Source organism: Colossoma macropomum, unplaced genomic scaffold (assembly GCF_904425465.1).
Source record: "Colossoma macropomum unplaced genomic scaffold, Colossoma_macropomum, whole genome shotgun sequence".
NCBI classification, from domain to species: Eukaryota; Metazoa; Chordata; class Actinopteri; order Characiformes; family Serrasalmidae; genus Colossoma; species Colossoma macropomum.
In genome coordinates, this window is record NW_023496008.1 from 89731 (window position 1) to 110496 (window position 20766).

Sequence of the window (20766 nt, forward strand, 5' to 3'; positions counted from 1 at the left end):
ACATTTTCCCTTTAGTGGTGCTTATGAGGCTCTACAGCATAAGTCTAATAAAGATTATTTGATTGCTACTCCAGATATAAGAAAGCATACAACTCTGGCATGTAAACTTGTTAAAACCTTATAATGAACAGAAAAATAAGAGTAAGGCAAATTCTGTAAAACCAGTGTTATTATTGGATGATTTATCTGAAATTCCTGGTCTGTCCTATGTGTCAGACAAGGACCTTATAAAAGAGCCTGATGTAGCCATGTTGAGTGGCTGTGCAAAAGATAGCAAGGATTTAAGGTAGCAATAGATTTAAAGTATGAGTAAATTTAACCCTAGCTAGCATGAGGATAGTGGGCTACTGTTGGCCCACTGATGGCAAAGCTAGCAGTCCACTAGTGTTTTGCTCAGTGTTTTCAGGACGGTCCAGCGGTGGTTAAGCAGAGTAATAGAAAAAATTTCACTTATCATCACTCATTTTCCACTCACATTCCAATTTACTTATTTTTCCTTTCTTCAGTTATACTTTGTAAATTAGTTTAACAAATAATTTTAATCCAGCACAATGTCAGAAATTACATTTTCTGTAAAATCATTTTACATTAGGCCTAGTCATTTTTTTTTCTCTCAGTTGTTTGTAATATTTGTTTATATATATTTATAAAGTTTATTTTCTAAAATAAAAGTCTAGGTGCATTTCATTTTTTTTTTGGAGAGATTAAAAACTAGTTAGATCATATATGCAGGACAATGATCTGGCTGGTCTGAGGTTGGACTAGCAGTGGCCTTCAGCAAAGTGCCGACTTTATCAAAACAGCGGATCAATATATGTTTGCTATCTGGGAACGTGGCAGTGGATTTGAGGTAGCAGTGGATTTAAGGAGGCATTGAATTTAAGGGAGCAGTGGATTTAGGGTAGCAATTAATTTAAGCTAGGCTGAGATTTAATGTAGCAGTGGATTTAAGGTGTAAGTGGATTTTAGGGAGGCAGTGGATTTAGGGTAGTAATTAATTTGAGGTATCAGTGGATTTAAGGTGGCATTAGATTTAAGGCAGCAATAGATTTAAGGGAGCAGTGGATTTACGGTAGCATTTAACTTCTTATAGCTGGAGATTTAAGGTGGCAGTGGGTTTAAAGAAGGAGAAGATTTAAGGTGTCATTGGATTTAAGGAAGCAGGGGATTTAAAGTACCAAATAATTTATGCTGCCAGTGAACTTAAGGTGGCTTTGGATTTAAGGTATCAATGGATTTAAGGTTGCAGGAGATTTAAGGGAGCAGTGAATTAAAGGTATCAATTACTTTAAGGTAGCTTGAGATTTAAGGTGACAGTGGATTTAAGGTAGCAATGAATTTAAGGTACCAGTAGATTTAAGGTGGCAGTGTATGTAATGTTGCAGTGGATTTACAGTAGCAGGAGATTTGAGATTAAGGTGGCAGTGGATGTAAGGTAGCAATGAATTTAAGGGACCAGTGGATTTAAGGTAGAAATTGACTTAAGGTAGTCATAGATTTGAGGTATCAGTGGATTTAAGTTTTAAATTAATTTAAAATTCTATTTGATTTAAAGTAGCAATGGATGGTATCCGGGGTATGTAATAGCATATTAACCACCTAGCAACACATTACCAACCACCTTTGATACAATAGCAACTGCCTAGTAACATCTAAGCAACAATTTAGCAACCATCATCAGTCTTCCGCCATTTTAATGTTTTCACATAATTAGCTGGCTTTTTCAGGCCAACTTCATTTATTCACAAACTTTTCATTTCTAGTTTACTTTCACTTTATCATTAAAGGAGAAATACAGAAGAAACAGCCTATCTTGGGCTCAGATGTGTTGTTCCTTTATTGGTATATAGAGCTTCCTGCTGCCGAAAATTTGTTGCTACACTGTAAAAACTGGCACATCAGATTTACTTAAAAAATGACTTCATGTGGTAAGAAGTAAATTAACTAGTTTTACTCAACCTAAATAAATTATTTGAATGGATGATTCTTTCAATCAAAGTAATTTTTTTAGTTGAATAAAACTAGTTCAATTGCTTGTTACTACATGAAGTAATTTTTTAAGTAGATCTGACGAGCCACTTTTTACAGTGTGTGCCCTTGATAAAAATATAAAATTTGCATAAGAATAGAGATGTTTATGTTTTTCTTCTAAAGAAAACATTTTTTGTAAATGACTGAATGTAATATTATTGTCAGACTAATACCTGCAGGTTTTTGTTTCCAAGCTTATCAAAGTCTTAATGAACCAGCTCATCAATTCTGAAAATAGTCCTGCAGCCCTGCATAGTCAATAACAGAGTATGTGATTGGAACGGCCGATGTTTCCACTCCTCGCTCAAAGTGTCCTGTTATCATTCAGCTCCAGCTCCACTCTGGGTTGTCTATTTCCTGCTCCTCGCTTGCTTCTCACTCACTCATCAGAGAAAATTCTCTCTATGCGATTCACTTTTATAATATGTGTTTTATATCTTGAACATATGGACAAGATACTATGTGTATTCATGAATCACATTATTTATGGTTATTATTAAATGAGAAACTGGTTAAACATCCTGTGCTACAAAGGCTTTGTTCTGAAGGTGTAGGTTTAAAATAATGGCCTAATCACAAGCCAGAAAACTGATGAAGGTAAACAAATGCATGGACTTTTAACACAATCTTCTTTATCATTCGTGTGACAAAATGGACGACACAACACTAACAGTATATACTTGGCTTGTAAAAAGTGATTCTGACTCAAACCAAATAATACTTAAAAAAATATGAACAATACACAGAAAAATGATTTTCAGCATTTTCTCAATATTTTTATGTTTAGTTAACATACAGTTTAAATAATACATTAAACAAACTTGTCAAAATCGACTTATTTTTGCTAGACTTCAGAGCAACATCAATGAACTGAGTTGGTACGGCTTATTTTCATTACCTGAAAGCTTATGAGTTGAAAAAAATTTCATGAGTTGAAAAGGGCAGTGAAGCAAGCTGAAGCAGAAGTGCCATGGCCACTGTATTTTATTTTAAATAATAGTTATTTTGAATAAGTTTTTGGATTTTTTTTTTTTATTTATACATTTAAAAAAACTTTGTAGTAGCAAAACTGTTGAAATGTTTAGTTCTGAAATCTCTGGCTGGCTAAATGATTTGCTTTTCAAATGTTTAGCTCACATTTAAGTTACTGTTGAGCTAATTTTTGCTTTAAGGGCAATAAATGTTGTGCTTCTTGATGCTTACTGTCAGATACACTGTGTACTGGAGTTAGTTTCACTTTTACAGCGTTTCACTTGTACATGATGTAGATGCTGTGTTGTGACTGGGCTGGCAGCCATATTTGTGTCTCACCTCGGGTCAGTACCAGTTCCTTCTGTGCTGAAAAATGGATCAATAATCATTGAGCTGCTGCTCTTCACAGACACACAGCTGGGCTCTGGAGAATCTGCTCCAGATTTCTGGGGTCTGGAATTGAGAAGTTTAAAAAGGGAGCCGTTAAGAGGGAAACATGGAATGCTGCAGTAAATCTAACATGCTTTCTAGGGTATATAGCTCACTAATCACTATAGATTTTAGAGACACACACAAGTCAACTTAACTGTTTAACAACCGTTTAGCATTTTTACTCCACTTGCACACACACACACACACAGACACAGGGACACACACACACACACACACACGCACACAGACACAGGGACACGCACAGACACACACAGACACAGGGACACACACACACACACAGGGACACACACACACACACACGCACACAGACACAGGGACACACACACGCACACAGACACAGGGACACACACACACACACAGACACACACACACACACAGGGACACACACACACACACAGACACACACAGACACAGACACAGGGACACACACACATAAACACAGGGACACACACACACAGACACAGGGACACACACACACACACACAAGGACACACATACACACAGACACAGGGGCACACACACACAGACACAGGGACACACACACACAGGGACACACACACAGGGACACACAGACACACAGACACAGGGACACACACACAGATGCACAAAATATTTACATGAGTAAATATGATAACATGTAATGCCCAAGACCAAACCCATGCTGTAATAATTATGTATTTTGTTCTTCATTTTTTTCTACTTGGATGAAAGGCTGGAAAAGAAGATTTCAACATTTAATTTATCATGTGTCATTTTGTGCTATTTTGTGAGTATTTTTTATTCAGTGTCATGAAAGATATGCTCCATATTAACTGAGCACTCAAGTTAGTTTCACTTTTATGTCATGTAGATGCTGTGCTGTGACGCGCGGCTATATTTGTGTTTCACCTCAGGTCAGTACCAGTTCCTTCTGTGCTGAAACATGGACCAATAATCATTGAGCTGCTGCTCTTCACAGACACACAGCTGGGCTCTGGAGAATCTGCTCCAGATTTCTGGGGTCTGGAATTTTAAAAAAGTTTAAAAAGAACACAGCACAGTTAAATGAGTATATACTTAGAAACAAACATATAAAGGAGCAGTTAAGATGAAAAACATGGAATAATGCAGCAAATTGAATTAGCTTTCTAAATGTTTCAGTTTACTAAGCAACTCAAATGTTACAGAAACAAAGACACAAACAAGTCAGCTTAACTCTTTAACATGCACACAGTGAAATACATGTACAAAATGTTCTACTACAACAATCTCCTACACTTTCAACAACATTTCACTGATTGTTACAAATAAGCTCCTTCATATATGAAATAATGAACGTCTACCAGATGACTGAGGAGCCCTTTTATGGTGAGAAAAAAAGCACCAATAGTACTTATGCAATGACAAAGTAATAACAGTGCAATAACAGTATGTTGGGAAAACATTTCTACATGCGTATGTGCTTCAGATTCAGTAAAAGAAACTGAACTGTCCCATATATATGTTCTGCATTTTGTTGCAGCTTCTATTAAACACACATAATCCCAGAACATTCAGTTTGTCTTCGTGTTGCTGAAAAGCACAGCTTTAAGTTGATTAAGGTAAGACTAATTCTGCCTCTTACATTCACGCCTCATGTGTCCTTCTTCTAAGCCACTAAGCGTTCTACACACCCATTCTTGTCTTGCTTGATCTCAGTGCTGCTTTCAATACAGTCCACCAAAAGATTCTGGAAATGAATGACACAAAGGGAATGATCAATGGGTTCAACATTTAATTTGTCATGTGTTGTTGTGTGCTGGAATAAAGTGAGTATTTTTTATTCACTGTCATAAAAGATATACTCCATATTAACTGTGCACTCAAGTTAGTTTCACTTTTATGTCATGTAGATGCTGCGCTGTGACGCTCGGCTATATTTGTGTCTCACCTCGGGTCAGTACCATTTCCTTCTGTGCTGAAACATGGACTAATAATCATTGAGTTGTTTCTGTTTTTGAGTGTTAACAGTGGTTTGCATCATGAGGTAAACCCTCTGTATTCACATTCATTAAGGCTTCTCTCTATTGTAGACTTTGACTATTGCAACACAATAAAAGTTGTGAAGGGCTCTGCAAACATCCACTTTATTTGTCTTTGGTGATCTTCCAAGCCTTTTGGTGTTGCTGAACTCGCCAGTGCATTCCTGGCGAGGTTTTGGTTTTTTTTCAGTCCCTTACACTTGCATTAACACCTTTTTGGACTGCATATTGAGAGTTCCCATGAACAGCTACCACATGCATATTCAACACTTGGAATCAACTCCAGACCTCTTTAATTTATTTAATAAATGCAAGCTCTTCAGCATTTTCTCTTCCCTTCTCAACCTTCTTTCTCCCCCATTACCCTCTTCTCATAACTCAGAAAATTTTGTCACCTTCTTCTTCTGAGGATAAGCTTAATAGAATCCACTATGATTTTTCCTCTGCCTCCACTCACCCCCTCTGTCCTCATCCTCTTGCTCTTATTTCTCTTGCTCTTATTGTGTGCCAACCAGCTCGCTGCCACTGTTGTGGATAATTTGAGCCTTTACCTGGCAGGGTCTATTGTTCCAGCCAGCTTTAAAGCCATAACCATCATTCCAGTCTCAAAGAAATGCATCATCACATGCATGAATGACTACCACCCCCTTGCTCCCACACCCAGTGATAAAGTGCTTTGAGAGACTCTTACTAGCACTATTGATCCCCATCAGTTTGCCTACCACACAAACAGATCTACAGATACACAGCCTCCCTGGCTATGCACACTGCACTCAGCCATCTGGATGGAGCAAACACCTATGTCAGAAAGCTGTTTTTTGACTTTGGCTCTGCCTTCGATACCATCATCCTCTCCAGACTGGTCTCCAAACTAAACACTCTTGGAACAAGTCACACAATGTGCAACTGGATTATGGACTTTCTCTCCTGCAGACCACAATCTGTTTGGATGGGTGACCACACCTTTTCCTCCCACATAGATCCATAATCCAAAGTCCATAATCCACATTGCACATTGTGTCCTTTTATCCATGCTCTATACAATGTACACCTACGACTACATCACAAAACACAGTTCCAACACCATTATCGAATTTGTTGACAACACAACAGTAATCTGCAACATCGATGAGGGACTGTATAGGGAGAAAGTGAGGCTCCTCACAGAGTGGTGCACTGCCAACAACCTCTCCCTCAATATTAGCAAAACCAAAGAGATGATTATTGATTTCAGGAGGGGGGAGCAGAGTGCACACACCACTGAGCATCAAGGGGACGATGGTAAAAAAGTTGGACATCTTCATCTTCAAGTTCCTTTGTGTCCACATATCCAAGGATCTTACCTAGTCACTCAACGCATCACACACTGTCAAAATAGCCCACCAATGCCTCCACATCCTGACAAACTGCATCACGGTCTGGTATGGCAGTGCGGCTGCTGCTTAACACAGGGCCCTGCAGAGAGTGGTGAAAACTGCCCAGCACATCACCTGTGCTGCCCTCCCACCTATACTGCCTATTTACAATGAGAGAGATGTCTGAGGAAAGCCAGCAACAGTCTTCTCTGACCCCACACACCACAACCACTGCCTGTTTCAGCCTCCGTTATCCGGAAAGAGGTACCGGAACATCAAGCTATCAAACTGGTCACACAAGCAACACCAACCAGAGCATGAATTCACACAATACTGACCTAACCCTGTTCCTCCCAGTCTGCTCATATCTATACAATGAGCTCCTACCTCATGGGACTGTGGTAGATTTTTCTCTGACAATAAACCCAGAAAGAGACTGATGCAGTAAATGTGATGTCCTTCCACCAGACAAGAAATCTGGTCACTGGAGACGCATTCAATACCAAGCATGAACAGGGTCTGTGCTTAACCACAATCAGGAATACTTTATTTCTCTCTGTTTTATAATTAAATAATGAATGTTGGAGCAGGAACCATTGGGAAGCACCACCGACCAGCCATTAACAGCCATTATTAATCTTAACAGTTTAAAAAGTAAATGTGTCTGGCCTTAAATGACTGATAGAAAAAGCAAGCATGTCTAAACATTTGGACTAAGAGCAAACATGCTTACCAGTGGTATTATTTAATGTGATTTTTCATAGAGCACTCACATAATGTCTCTGTAAATAATGTGTCTGTAAACTGTACTGCACCACTATTAGTCCTATTTGAGCTGGATTAGTTTTGCCAGGAGAGGTTCAGGTCTAGAACTGAGAGAGGTTTAACAAGAGTATGTTTGAGGGACCTTCATGAGAAAGACTGGTCCAGGAATCTCTGTCTTGCAAGATCTGTTTCAGAAGTGGTGACAAGAACTGTAGCAGCTTAGGTAGAGAACTTTATATGAGTGTATGCCAGTGTGGTACAGAGAAGCTGGGTTCAGAGGGGTTTGAGGGGTTAGTCAGAAGGTTTGGAATTTGGTGTAGTGTGCTAGGCTTCACATGGTTTAGTGGAGTTTAGGCTAGGCTGAAAAAAGGTATTTTTTTATTATTTGCAACATAATGGTTGTTCATTTATGATGGTGGATGAGAATCACTTGCTTGAATTTCAAACCCCTAGTAGGCCAGTGATGGTGAAAGGATATGGTGATGTAGTTTCTATTTTTCGAAATCACTTGGCAGGAGTATTGCTATTTCCTACCTTCTGCCCACTGACTGCTGGGATACGCTCCAGCTCCTCCCGTGACCCAGAAGGATAAGTGGCTCTCACACGTTCACTCAAGTTTGCTGATGGTCATGCCTGTGTTACTTTCTGGCTCTCCCCTTTAGTGAGGCTGTAACAGCTGCCAGAGTCACTGCTTGTGCTCGATTAACATATACTGTTTTCAGTCACTCTTCACAGAACGGTCTGGGTGTTTCTTTGCCAAGCTGCACAACTGCTCATCCTGTGCAGTCAGATGCTGTTGCATCATCTGCCTTGATTTTGGTGAACTTGTTGGCCACATTCTGGACCAGTTTGACCACTATTTAATCACAGACAATGCTTCACCTGCCTCATAAACTATTTAATTATAGACTTTGCTTCCCCTGCCTCACAATACTTTGAGCTTTTCTCATATTCATACTAACAGATCTTCATTGTAGACTTATAGTAGCCATTGGCATGTGTGGCTTCTAACAGTTGTTACTGGTTTTCACTGCTAACAGTGACTGGTTATAGATCTATTTCTCATTGTTACTCTGATAAGCCTCTTACATCAGTCAATGGATATCACTGGCTAATCTAAATAGTTCTATTCAATGACAAGCTGATATTTTTTTTTCTCTTCTCTACATATTTAAAACTTTTTATTGATTGTAAAACCTTATCCTCTCTTCATTTTGCTTTTTTGTTTATGGTCTTGCTATCCGGTGTCGACCAGAGGAGGATGGGTTCCCCTTTTGAGTCTTAGTTCCTCTCAAGGGTCCTTCCTCTTGCCCTTGTCCCTTGCCACTGTCGCCCTTGGCTTGCTCCAAGCTTGGACTTGGATTTTTCTGTAACTTTGCTTTGTGACAACACCTGTTGTAAAAAGTTCTATATAAATAAACTTTGACTTGACTTGGCTCCCGGAGACTTGGGGCTGAATGGGATGAGGGCGTGAAGTCAACAGCATGTAGGAAGTCAAATTAGCAGTGGTAGTAGACGGGCTGAAATGACTAGGAGAGCAAAAGATTCCCAGAGGCACAGCCAGCACCAATGATAGGCCAGTCTGAGGGGAAAGGGAGGTTTCTCTGCAGCGAGAAGGTATGGTGATTCAGGGGAGAAGGAGTGGGAGTGGAGAAAAGCGGAAAGCAGATGAGCTCTGCTGAGCTGTTACAGGGGATACCTGGGAAGCAATGGAATCTGGAGGTATGATGAAGCATCAAACCTGAAGGACATGAGAGGTGGAGCCAGCAAAAGTGGTGGACCGTGTAGAAGTTGGGGCAGATGAAACAAGACTGGATGGGAGATGGAGAAGAGCTGCTGAGGTAAAATACGAAAGGTGTGGCTGATAGGGTTGTCTGGTGCATAGGGGTAGTGAGATGAATTGTGAAAGGGGGCTAAGTCTGTGAACGGGTCCAAGTAGAGGGGGATCTGAGTGCAAATGTAGCTGAGTTGAGACAGAACTGAGTTTATATGGGGAAGAGTTCAGAAGGAGCTGGGTTGAGTATGAGCCAAGCCGAGGAGAAGCCAAGTCAAGATGGAGCTGATCGAAGGTGGAGCTAATCTGAGATGGAGCAGATCTGGGATTGAGCTGAGTTGAGTCAAGTTTGAGTCGCAGAACTAATTGTGTTGGAGTTGATCCGACATGGTGCTTGTCTGAGATAGAGCCAACCTGAACTAGAAATGGATTGCAGACCTGAGTTGCATTGGAGCTAATCTGAGATAAAGCCAATCTCACATGGAGCCAAGTTGAGTCAGAAATGATTTCTGGGAAACAGATAAGGATGTGAACTTATAGGGCATTAGATTGGATGGAGGAGGGGTTTCAGGAATGTTCCTTTGGTTATTCTGTAATTCCATTTTGTGAGTTTGGACCATGCCTTTAAAATGTGGTGGTCATACGGGGGGGGGGACTGACTGAGGGAAAGAACTCTGAGGACTTGGGCTGGAGTTATGGGCCGCTTTTGCCTGTAGCTAGAAGGCCGTACCCCATTGCAACTCTGGTAGGACTGTCATAGAACAGAAAGGAAATGGGGTGGTGGTGGGGAAATGCACATGGAAATGCCAAGAGTAAACGGCTATATGTCTCACTGTCCACTTATGATTAGATCACTTGAGACGGATGTTAGAACCAAGTGTACTATTACTGAGGGAGCTCAGAGCTCAGCGATTTATAGAAGGCAATTCACTGCGGAACGAACTTAGCTGACTTGTAAAATCTACAGTCATTGTAAATTTGTAATGAATTAAAATCACAAATCACATTAGTAATCACTCAAATTACAGCACCTTCCCAGGTAAAACTAATCCAGCTCGAACTAATCCTGTCAACATGGTTTTACATGTTTACATTTTTTATTTTAACAGTAAAGATATGCAGTGGAAAAAGCGTTTACTAGTGTTATATTCAAGAAATATATATAAATTAATAAAAGCTGTTGCCTGTTCAGATCTGTGTAAGTGTGTCAGAATGCAAAAGTACTGACAGTGGCGTCTCCCAGGCAACGTTAATAATGTAGCTCCAGTGGCAGTAATAAGCAACAATGCTGTGGTTTAGCCCTACATGCTTGAGCCTCCCTGCAGAACATATTTGAAAGCTACCGTTATATCCGTAACCTGTAACTAGCTAGAAAGCTAACAGCTGGGTTGTGCTCTGCCATTATGCCTCAGCAAGGTCATATTTTTGGACACTGTGGAGAAATTTCAGGTGTGCCTCGTTGTGTGACATGCCTGTGAAGTGCAATTATGGAGAAACACTATGAGCCTTGATGGGAGGAAGCTAACATATAATTTTATTGCTACAGTCAAGGTGGACTGCTAGCTATCGAACACACATAAATGAAGTTAATTGATTACAGCAGCATCCTCCAACAGGTGACTAACGAAAGTGCAAAGCAGTGTCTAGCTACACTATAAACCAAGGGATTAGCCATGGGTAGGGGAAATATTTATTATGCTGCATATTTTAAGATAATGAGATCTGATTTGTTTTATTTGAGTGCTATCACTGTATAATGACCAATCAAAATCATTTTTAGCAACTGTTGCTATCCATCATTGTCTCAAGTTTTCAGTATGTTATCAGTGCCCATCATAAGTAGCGTGAGGACGTCAAGGTCCTCTGTAGTTCAGAAGTGTTTTTTTTTAGATTCAGTTGTGGAACAGCGACGAGACTAAACAATGAACAGCTGTAATTTGACTGGACCACTGCCTACTGCGTTTACCTCTGTTATCCACAGTAACTTTGACTTCTTGAAGTGTGCAAGTATGCAGCACACATACTATAAGCTAACATACAAGACGGCTATGATGTACATGTGAGAGTTTATGAAAGCAATTATGCCTGTAAAATGCAAACCTGACAATTTGTTTTTTGTTTGGACTGCTTGTAATGACGCTAGCTAAATCAGCATATTTTAGTCTAGTTTGAGTTAGACTGCTTAGTTTAGGCTAGGGTGACAAGCTTAGCTGGCTATGTTAGCGATCAAATGAGAAATGAATGGTAGTTAAAATTCCGTGGTACAACAAGCATAAGAAGATTCACTGTGAACTGCACACTGGTGGCACAGTATCATGTAATGTAATTCTGAAACATTAGGCTGTATTATGTTTCGTTAACTGTACGAGTAGCCTACTTTCCCGTTAGCTTCGGTTTATTATAGACAGGCACACCCATTAGTATTGATGTATGCTTTTAGAGTGAGGGCAAGAAGTAAGTGAGAAAAAGAGAGACAGAAACAGGTAAATGAAATAAAATCAGTGTAAATGTAAAATCAATGTAAACTACTTGATTTAGTATAGATTTCAAGACGGATTTTCAGAAATTTTTTTCATGCCTGCTGCAGCAGTTTGTTTTAGCGTTAAATTTAGGTTTTTAAGTTTGCAATATATTTTTTCTTTGTCTTTGTACATCTTGGCTGTCTAATTTTAACTTAATAATTATATTGTCTTCTTTGGGCATGAGTTGTGTGATGACTGGATGCATGCTTTATATCAGTAGTCACAAATCCTACTTCTGGAGATCTACTTTTTTGCAGAGTTTAGTTCTAACCCGCATCTAAAATGCTGCCTCCTCTTTATGTAACACTAACACATCTAATTCAACCAGGCAGTGACTTCAGAAGTAGTTAATTAGCAGGAGCAGGTGTGGCAGATTGTGGTTGGAACTAGACTCGACAGCATTCTGGCTGACGTTAGTTGACACAGTCTCGCTCTTGTTTTGTATCAGGGCAGAAGCACTGGTAATTATGACTGCACTGCCATCAGTAATAGGTTGTAGCCTGATGTTATGACTATGGTATTTAGCACATTTAGAAATGATACCTACCAAGTAGGTCTAGCTATTCATTGCAAGTATGACGTATTTTGACTAAAAAAAATGTGATTTTTAGCACAGTGAGACCTTCACACAAAATTCGGTGCATAGAAGACAAAAAGATGAAGAAGAAATGAATTCCTTTAGAAAAAGCAATGATGGAGAAATCTTTTTTTTCAAGTAGTGCAACTAAACGACGCACACACTGAGTAGTCCTTAGTCTATTCGAAGGTCTGCTTGCCCCTCTTCTTACATGTTTTCTTTAACATCCACATTTTTGTAGTCAATGTGTTGTGTTGTATCAGCTTGCTGATGAGTTCTGCCGCCATCCTCATGCACATTTGTTTGGGCTGCAACCATGACATTGGAGCTCTGATTTGTAAGTGTAATTTTTAATGCATCCGTACAATGAAGAAAATCGAGCAGGCTATGATTAAAAACGTAAGCAGGCTCAAAGTCCATCAGTTTAAGACTTGATGTGAAAGATGTCATTAATATATGTGTGTTTATTTTCAAAACTTCATGTTGAATTTTTTCCATCCATAAAAATTTAACTCAGCGTAAAAAACATACTATATGTTTTATCTAACAACTCGAAGCAGCAGGAGATAAGTCACTTCATGTGTGGGAGAGGAACACGAGAAAGTGACGTATACATATTGCCAACCCCGACTGGAACACCTGCAGATTTTAAATTAAATAAACCAAATCTAGTCTAACTCAAATTGTACATAAGAAAACAGCAGAAAAAGCCATTTCAAAATTATCTCAACAGAAAAGACCAACAGCATTTTTTCTCATATCTTCAGGATGAAAACACCACAAAAACTAGAGAAATAATTAGAAGAAAATCATGAAAATGAGTACACAGGGGTTTTGAATGAAAATCCAGCAAGTATAGAAACATGGAAAAGACATATATACATAGCATTACAGAAAGCTACTTACTCAGAGTTTTGAAGCTCCATCGTGCTTTACTGATCTGTGTGAACAGTTAATTCAGATAAACACTGCACTGGCAATCACGCACACGTGCCATAACCTGATGTTAAGCAACTGTTTTGATTTTGTTTATCCAATGTTATTCCCATAAAAAAGAAAAAAACACAACAAATGAAGTATATTAACATAAGAAAAAGCTAGATGCCACACAGTCAATTGAGTGAAATTAACGTACCATACAAAACACATTGAGATCTTGTGGGGCTGTGTTGGGAAATGTGTGAAGAAGAAAATCCGACCATTATGTATAGACTGTGAAAAGTATGATAAAGCAGTGTAAACTACAGAATGTTGATTAACTCTGTAAACTGTTCATGTGTGTGTCTGCTGTCATTTGTTGGTGAGTCAGTGATGATTGTAAAACACAACCTTTTTTTGTATTTTTGCAATTTCCTCCCACTGATTTGCAATGAATAAAGTAGCAATAAAAATATGCCTTCGGTTTGGATGTGGATATATTTGACATTGTCAAAAAAGCGTTCTCGAATCTTTTAAAAAGTTCTCATGCTGTAGTTTAGATTTTGCATTTAAATATGTTATAAAATTTCATTTTCAGACTAAGTTGATTGTTTAAATGTGACAGATGTGTGCACATACATTAAAGCACATCTATGTGGAAGTGCTGAGTTGTGGAAAGATAGCCACTCCAGTTTGTACTGTAATTATGAATACATGCATATAGACCTGAGCTTATAGCTTAGTTTAGTTTTAGTTTTAGTTTAGTTTAGTTTATATGTTTTTTAAAGCTCATAATACATCACTCATTCCAACTTTAATCAGTACTGGAATATCTGATGAGTGACCACACCGAGTTCGAGACAGATCTCTTCTGGAAATTTTGAGATTTGAGGGATTTAACACACCTCAATATATACTGTAATCATGAACATTTGCACTTGGGACTGTATCTGTGATAAATCGTGTAATACACTATATTGCCAAAAGTATTCGCTCGTCTGCCTTCACATGCATATGAACTTGAGTGAGATCCCATTCTTAATCCATAGGGTGTAATATGATGTTGGCCCACCCTTTGCAGCTATAACAGCTTCAACTCTTCTGGGAAGGCTTTCCACAAGGTTTAGAAGTGTGTTTATGGGAATTTTTCACCATTCTTCCAGAAGCGCATTTGTGAGGTCAGACACTGATGTTGGCCGAGAAGGCCTGGCTCGCAGTCTCCGCTCTAATTCATCCCAAAGGTGTTCTATCGGGTTGAGGTCAGGACTCTGTGCAGGCCAGTCAAGTTCTTCCACACCAAACTCGCTCATCCATGTCTTTATGGACCTTGCTTTGTGCACTGGTGCACAGTCATGTTGGAACAGGAAGGGGCCGTCCCCAAACTGTTCCCACAAAGTTGGTAGCATGAAATTGTCCAAAATCTCTTGGTCTGCTGAAGCATTAAGAGTTCCTTTCACTGGAACTAAGGGGTCCGAGCCCAACTCCTGAAAAACAACCTACACCATAATCCCCCCTCCACCTAACTTTACACTCGGCACAATGCAGTCAGACAAGTACCGTTCTCCTGGCAACTGCCAAACCCAGACTTGTCCATCAGATTGCCACACGGAGAAGTGTGATTCGTCACTCCAGAGAACATGTCTCCACTGCTCTAGAGTCCAGCGGCGGCGCTTTACACCACTGCATTCAACGCTTTGTATTGCACTTGGTGATGTAAGGCTTGGATTCAGCTGCTTGGCCATGGAAACCCATTCCATGAAGCTATCTACGCTGTTCTTGAGCTAATCTGAAGGCCACATGAAGTTTGGAGGTCTGTAGCGATTGACTCTGCAGAAAGTTGCCGACCTCTGTGCGCTATGCGCCTCAGCATCCGCTGACCCCACTCTGTCATTTTACATGGTTCTGCCACTTCGTGGCTGAGTTGCTGTTGTTCCCAATCACTTCCACTTTGTTATAATTCCACTGACAGTTGACTGTGGAATATTTAGTAGCGAGGAAATTTCACGACTGGACATGTTGCACATGTGGCATCCTATCACGGTACCACACTGGAATTCACTGAGCGACTCATTCTTTCACAAATGTTTGTAGAAGCAGTCTGCATGCCTAGGTGCTTGGTTTTATACACCTGTGGCCGTGGAAGTGATTGGAACATTTGAATTCAGTGATTTGGATGGGTGAGTGAATACTTTTGGCAATATAGTGTACGTCCACCAGTTTGATTCTATTCTAGGATATAAGACAAGTGTCCACACACTGTATACTGCAATAATTTATACATGCACATACATCTTGGTTTGTATGCTTATAGTAGCTCATAATAAGTCATTCATTCCAACTTGATCATTCCAACTTGATTCTAGAATACAATAAGTGACAAATGTTTACACCAACTTTGAGACAGATCTATGATGCAAATATTGAATTTTGGGGCATTTAACACACATTAATTTATAGCCTTGTTATGTTGCATGCATATTCACCTGGGCCATACATCTGCTTCAAACCTGGTGGTGACACATCTCAGATATGGTAGTATAAAGGTTGGAATGAGTGAAGTACTGAGTTTTAACAATCATATATGCCCAGGTGTATATGCAAACATCAATAATTACAGTATACATTAATGTGGCTATGTTTCCAAACTCAACATTTTCACCTTAGATCTGCTTTAAACTTGGTGTGGACACTTGGCATGGATATTATATTATGGAATCAAGTTGGAATGAATGATACATTATGAGCTTTACCAAACACATAGGCCCAGGTCTATATGCATGTATTAATAATTATATTTTAAAATAGGGAGGTTACCTTCCCAATTCTAAAACTTCCCAAAATAGATCTGCTTCAGACTTGTTGTGGATACTTGTCAGATTTTCTGCAATAGAATGAAGTTAGAAAGAGGAAAATATTGAGAGGATCATCACAGATACAGCCCTAAGTGCATGTCTTCATAATTATAGTATATATTGAGCTGTGTTAAATCCCCCTAGAACACAAAACTTCTATCATAGGTCTGTTTCAAACATGGTTAGATACTTGTCAGATATTGAAGCATAAAACAATGTTGGAATAAGTGATTATGTCATGAGCTTTAATAAACATATACACCTAGGTCTATATGCATGCATTAACAACTACAGCATGCATTAGGCCGTAAATGTTTTCAAACCTCAAAATGTCCACCATAGATCTGCATCAAACGTGGTGAGGACACTTGTTGTATACTGTAGAAATTAGTTGGAATGAGTGATGCATTACAGTTTAGTATATAGGTGCAGGTGTATGCATGCATTCATAACAATGGAATAAATTAAAGTGTGTTAAATCCCCAAAAACTAAAATCTACCACCACAGATCTGCTTCAAACTTGGCATGGACACAACTTACAGATTTCATAAACATATATGCTCATGTGTATATGCCACATTGATAATAACATTATTGATTAGGGTGATAACTGTTTCTTAACACAAAATTAGATCTGCTTTGAACTTGGTGTAGATACTTGTCTGATATCTAGAATAGAATCAAGCTGGAGTAATGAACATATTACAAGATTTATCACAGATACAGCCCCCAGTGCATGTGTTGATATATTTAGGTGTGTTAAATGCCGCACAACTCAAAATGTCCACCGTACATCTGCTTTAAACATGGTGTGGACACTTATCAAATTTTGTATTACAGAATCAAGGTGGAATGAATATATATTATAATAAACCTTTCATCAAGGCAAGAGAAACATGACTAAAGTTGCCAGAGATAGTTAAAAAAAGAGTTGGGGTGCTATGTCTGCAGTCTAGCCGTGACAGAGCGGATTACATAAAAAGCCTCTTCCTGCTTGGTAGTGGGTGGAATATAAACAACAACAATGGTGTTCGTAAATTCGCATGGCAGAAAGTAAGGCCTAAGACCGAGAGCCAGCAGTTCAGTGTCTGGGCTACCAACATACTCCTTAACTGTTATGTGTCCAGAGTTTCACCATTAGTTATTAATAAGCACAGCAAAGACCCCACCTTTATTTGGTGTCCCTGTCCACTCTCACTCTGTGAAAGCCTGCTATGGTAACATTAGCATCAGGGATAAGCTGATGTAAATATGTCTCTGTAAAGAACATGATGCTACATTCCCAATATTTCCCTTGGTTCTTCTCTAATGCTCCAAGCTCGATCATCTTGTTAGCCAGCAACCACATGTTCCCCATGATGATATACATAAGGAATGATTTATACCACTGTTTCGCTGCTTTGAGTCACGCTCCTGCCCTGCACCCCTGGTGCTTCATCCCTAGCTCTTCAGTGATTCGAGGTCGGTCTCTGGGCAACAGGGTCCCGAGTGTAAACAATGGGTTCAGCTTCCATGGTGGCTTCAGGGAAAGTAAATGGTGAAAAACAAATGACTAAACAGATAACTCCACAACTACACAGGGCTGTAACCAACAATACTAACATAAAAAAACAATGGCACCTTATGGCGCCATACAGTATATATTGAAGAGTTTTAAATCCGCAGAACTCAAAATTTCCACCATAGATCTGTTTCAAACTTGGTGTGGACACATCAGATACAAGTCGGAATGAGTAATGTATTATGAGCTTTAATAACCACATAAGTTCAGGTCTACATGCATGCATTAACAATTACAGGATACATTAAGGTGGGTACCTTTCCAAAACTTAAAATTTTCACCATAGATCTGCTTTTACCTGGGTGTGGTCACTTATTAGATATTGTAGTATACAATCAAGTTGGAAGGAGTGATATGTTATGAGCTTTAATAAACTAATAAGCTCAAGTCTATATGCATTTATTCATAATTAGAGTGTAAACTGGAGTGAATATATTACCACATTATCATCACTTCCACATAGATGTATTTTGAAGTTTGTGTAGGCAATCAACTTAGTCTGAAAATGAAATTTTGTGAGATATTTAAACACAAAATCTCAACTACTCTATAAGAACTTTTAAAAGATTGTATGAACCCTTTTTATACAAAGTCCATGACCATGAATGCACTACAGTAGTACCCCTAAAATTTGAGCTCACGCGATTTAGGTGCGGATAGCTTGACTGCAGGCTTACAAAATGCACTTATATGGTAAGTTGAGTTTATGGATAATGACACTAGATAAGGTAGGTGGACCTGAAGTGACCAGTGAGTGTATAGAGCCCACTTTACACTGTTTACAGCTGTCTTTATGTTTACTGGTCAGTTATTCAGTTATGCTGCGCATCAGATTATATAATAAGTATTGTATTCCCTGGTGTGTGCCTTCTGTTCATTTAATTTTCATTTCAGAATCCAGTATTGAAAAACTGCAAATGGATCGATTCTCGTTTCTGGTTCTGTTATTCTCAGTGGAAAAATCAAGAAATAGCTTCATTTTACAATTTCACAGGATAATCATAAAATCAAATAAACAAACAGCAATGAAATAAAGGGTCGTATTCTAATGATCCAAATTTAAAATTTCCCATCATAAGCGGAAATAAACATGCAGAGCGGAAGTATGGAAGCTCAGAAATCACAGAAATCAGGCCTGTGGTTGTGGTTTATTGGTCGGCTATATTACTTTTTTGCGTAATGTTTGTACATTTGACCTGTACAAACTATATGTGAAAGAAATTATATAGGGAAAAACGGAACTGCCACCATTTGACGGGGGCTTCGTGCTCCGCAGATCAGCTGCTGACGCGCACAAGTTCCAGAAGTGTTCTGTCGGTATTCTGCCGAACTCCCCTATGCGTGCGCACATCACATAGGCATATGGACACTAGATTCATTCTCTCTTTCAGTCATAATGACCAGTACTGTAGTCTCTTGGTGAAGAGGGAGACTGAGGCTGTCGTTCTACTAAAGAAGTGCTCTTTATTGACACCAGCAGAAAATTTAAGGCCCATACAGGGCAGCCCCTTAGCAATGAAGGTCGATTCCGCTCCCTCCGCTTCATGGTAGACACTTAACCCAACTAACTAAACACACCTGGGCCAGGGAGGACAAGGGGGTGCTAGAGGGTGCGCAGATCTAACGCGCCTCTAAAGCTCCTTTCCCCCCAAAACCGGAGCGCCACCACGAGTCGAGCTGCATGTCGGCGCAGTTTTGCGCATGCTTGATATTGAATTAATTTAAATCAGTAAAATCAACCCCTTATTCTATTGCTGTTTGTTTGTTACTTGATTTTATGATTAGTCTGTGAAACTATAAAATGAAGCCATTTCTTGTTTTTCGACTGACAATAACAGAGTCAAAAAGGGGATTTGACCCACTTGCCGTTTTCAACACTGGATTTTGAAATGAAAATTAAATGAACAGAAGTTGATAAATGCAGTCAGGCAACCAAAAAAAAAAAAAACAAAAAAAAACTTGGCATAGTAGTGGCGACACTAAAACAGGTTGGAGCTGTTCTTGGCTGCGGAAAATAGCAACGTAACGCTCATTCCTCGTTCTCTAAAGTTCACTTGATGTCAGTAGGCTAATTCTTCTGTCAGCTGCTTTTCATTGCAGGTCATGCAGTGAGCCGCACTAATAATGTCAGCTCTTAAACTCTTGAGCAATTTACAAATTCACGTATCATCTCTCCCTCTGTGCGCACACACACGTCATTTGATGCCACTCCTCAGTAGTTTTTAGCCTAGGTCACAGCGAGATATTGGATTAAAATTTCTGAACTTTATCATAGTCTGATTTTGGTCCCAGAAACAATAAAGTCACAATGAAAAAAGCTATGTCAGATTAAACGTCCAGAGAACACCGAATTTTAACTCCTTTACCTTTTGTTATCTTGACTGTTATCGCACAGTATAAACCGGGCTTAACTAAACACAGCTCGCTTCTCCTACTTAATCATCAGTTTTAGCGTATCGTTATATTGCTAGACCTGTTTATTCAGATACATTTTAGTGATTTAAACACTGATGTTTGCGTCGATGTGTTTGAGTCTTTTCTAACTAGGAATAACGGTTAATCAGCATTGGTTTTACGTAAAGAGCGCTTCTGTAACTGTAAATAAATCATGAAATATGTTCTTTAATCTCCACGCTCGTATAAAAGATCTTCATTTATGAACTTACCGAGAGCTACATCCAAGTCTCCGTTCTCTCTTCCTTGGTTACGCTAAACTTTCGGTTTCATTCCTCCCTGTGCATTTCGAACGTGTTCCAAACAGGCTCTAAGCCTCTCCCCAGTCAGCATCCTGGTGACGCCAACAACGGGCAAACCTTTAGGGCAAGAGTCCCTGAGGGCTGCAAGTTTGCAAATGTGCATTTGGAACAGACTGGAGTCAGATCTGTGCATGTGTGACGGCTGTGCGTGCACTATGAAAAAAGGATCAGTGCTGTATGAAATAGAGTCCTGCTGCTCACAGCAAAGACTTGTGCTTGTTTTAGAGAG

General features: G+C 39.4%; 1 protein-coding gene across 1 annotated transcript in view; it reads right to left on the minus strand.

Annotated features, from left to right (window-relative positions):
* The window catches only part of LOC118803933 (ribonuclease inhibitor-like), a 37575-nt gene extending 17046 nt beyond the window's left edge, over window positions 1-20529 (minus strand). Inside the window, exons 1-5 of the mRNA XM_036564485.1 lie at window positions 20448-20529; window positions 17606-17739; window positions 5060-5164; window positions 4345-4458; window positions 3343-3456 (exon numbers count right to left, since the gene is read on the minus strand). Coding sequence (XP_036420378.1) covers window positions 3343-3456; window positions 4345-4394 — 164 coding nt within the window. The 5' untranslated portion in view covers window positions 4395-4458; window positions 5060-5164; window positions 17606-17739; window positions 20448-20529. The remainder of the gene's footprint in view (window positions 1-3342; window positions 3457-4344; window positions 4459-5059; window positions 5165-17605; window positions 17740-20447) is intronic.
* Window positions 20530-20766: the final 237 nt, after the last annotated feature.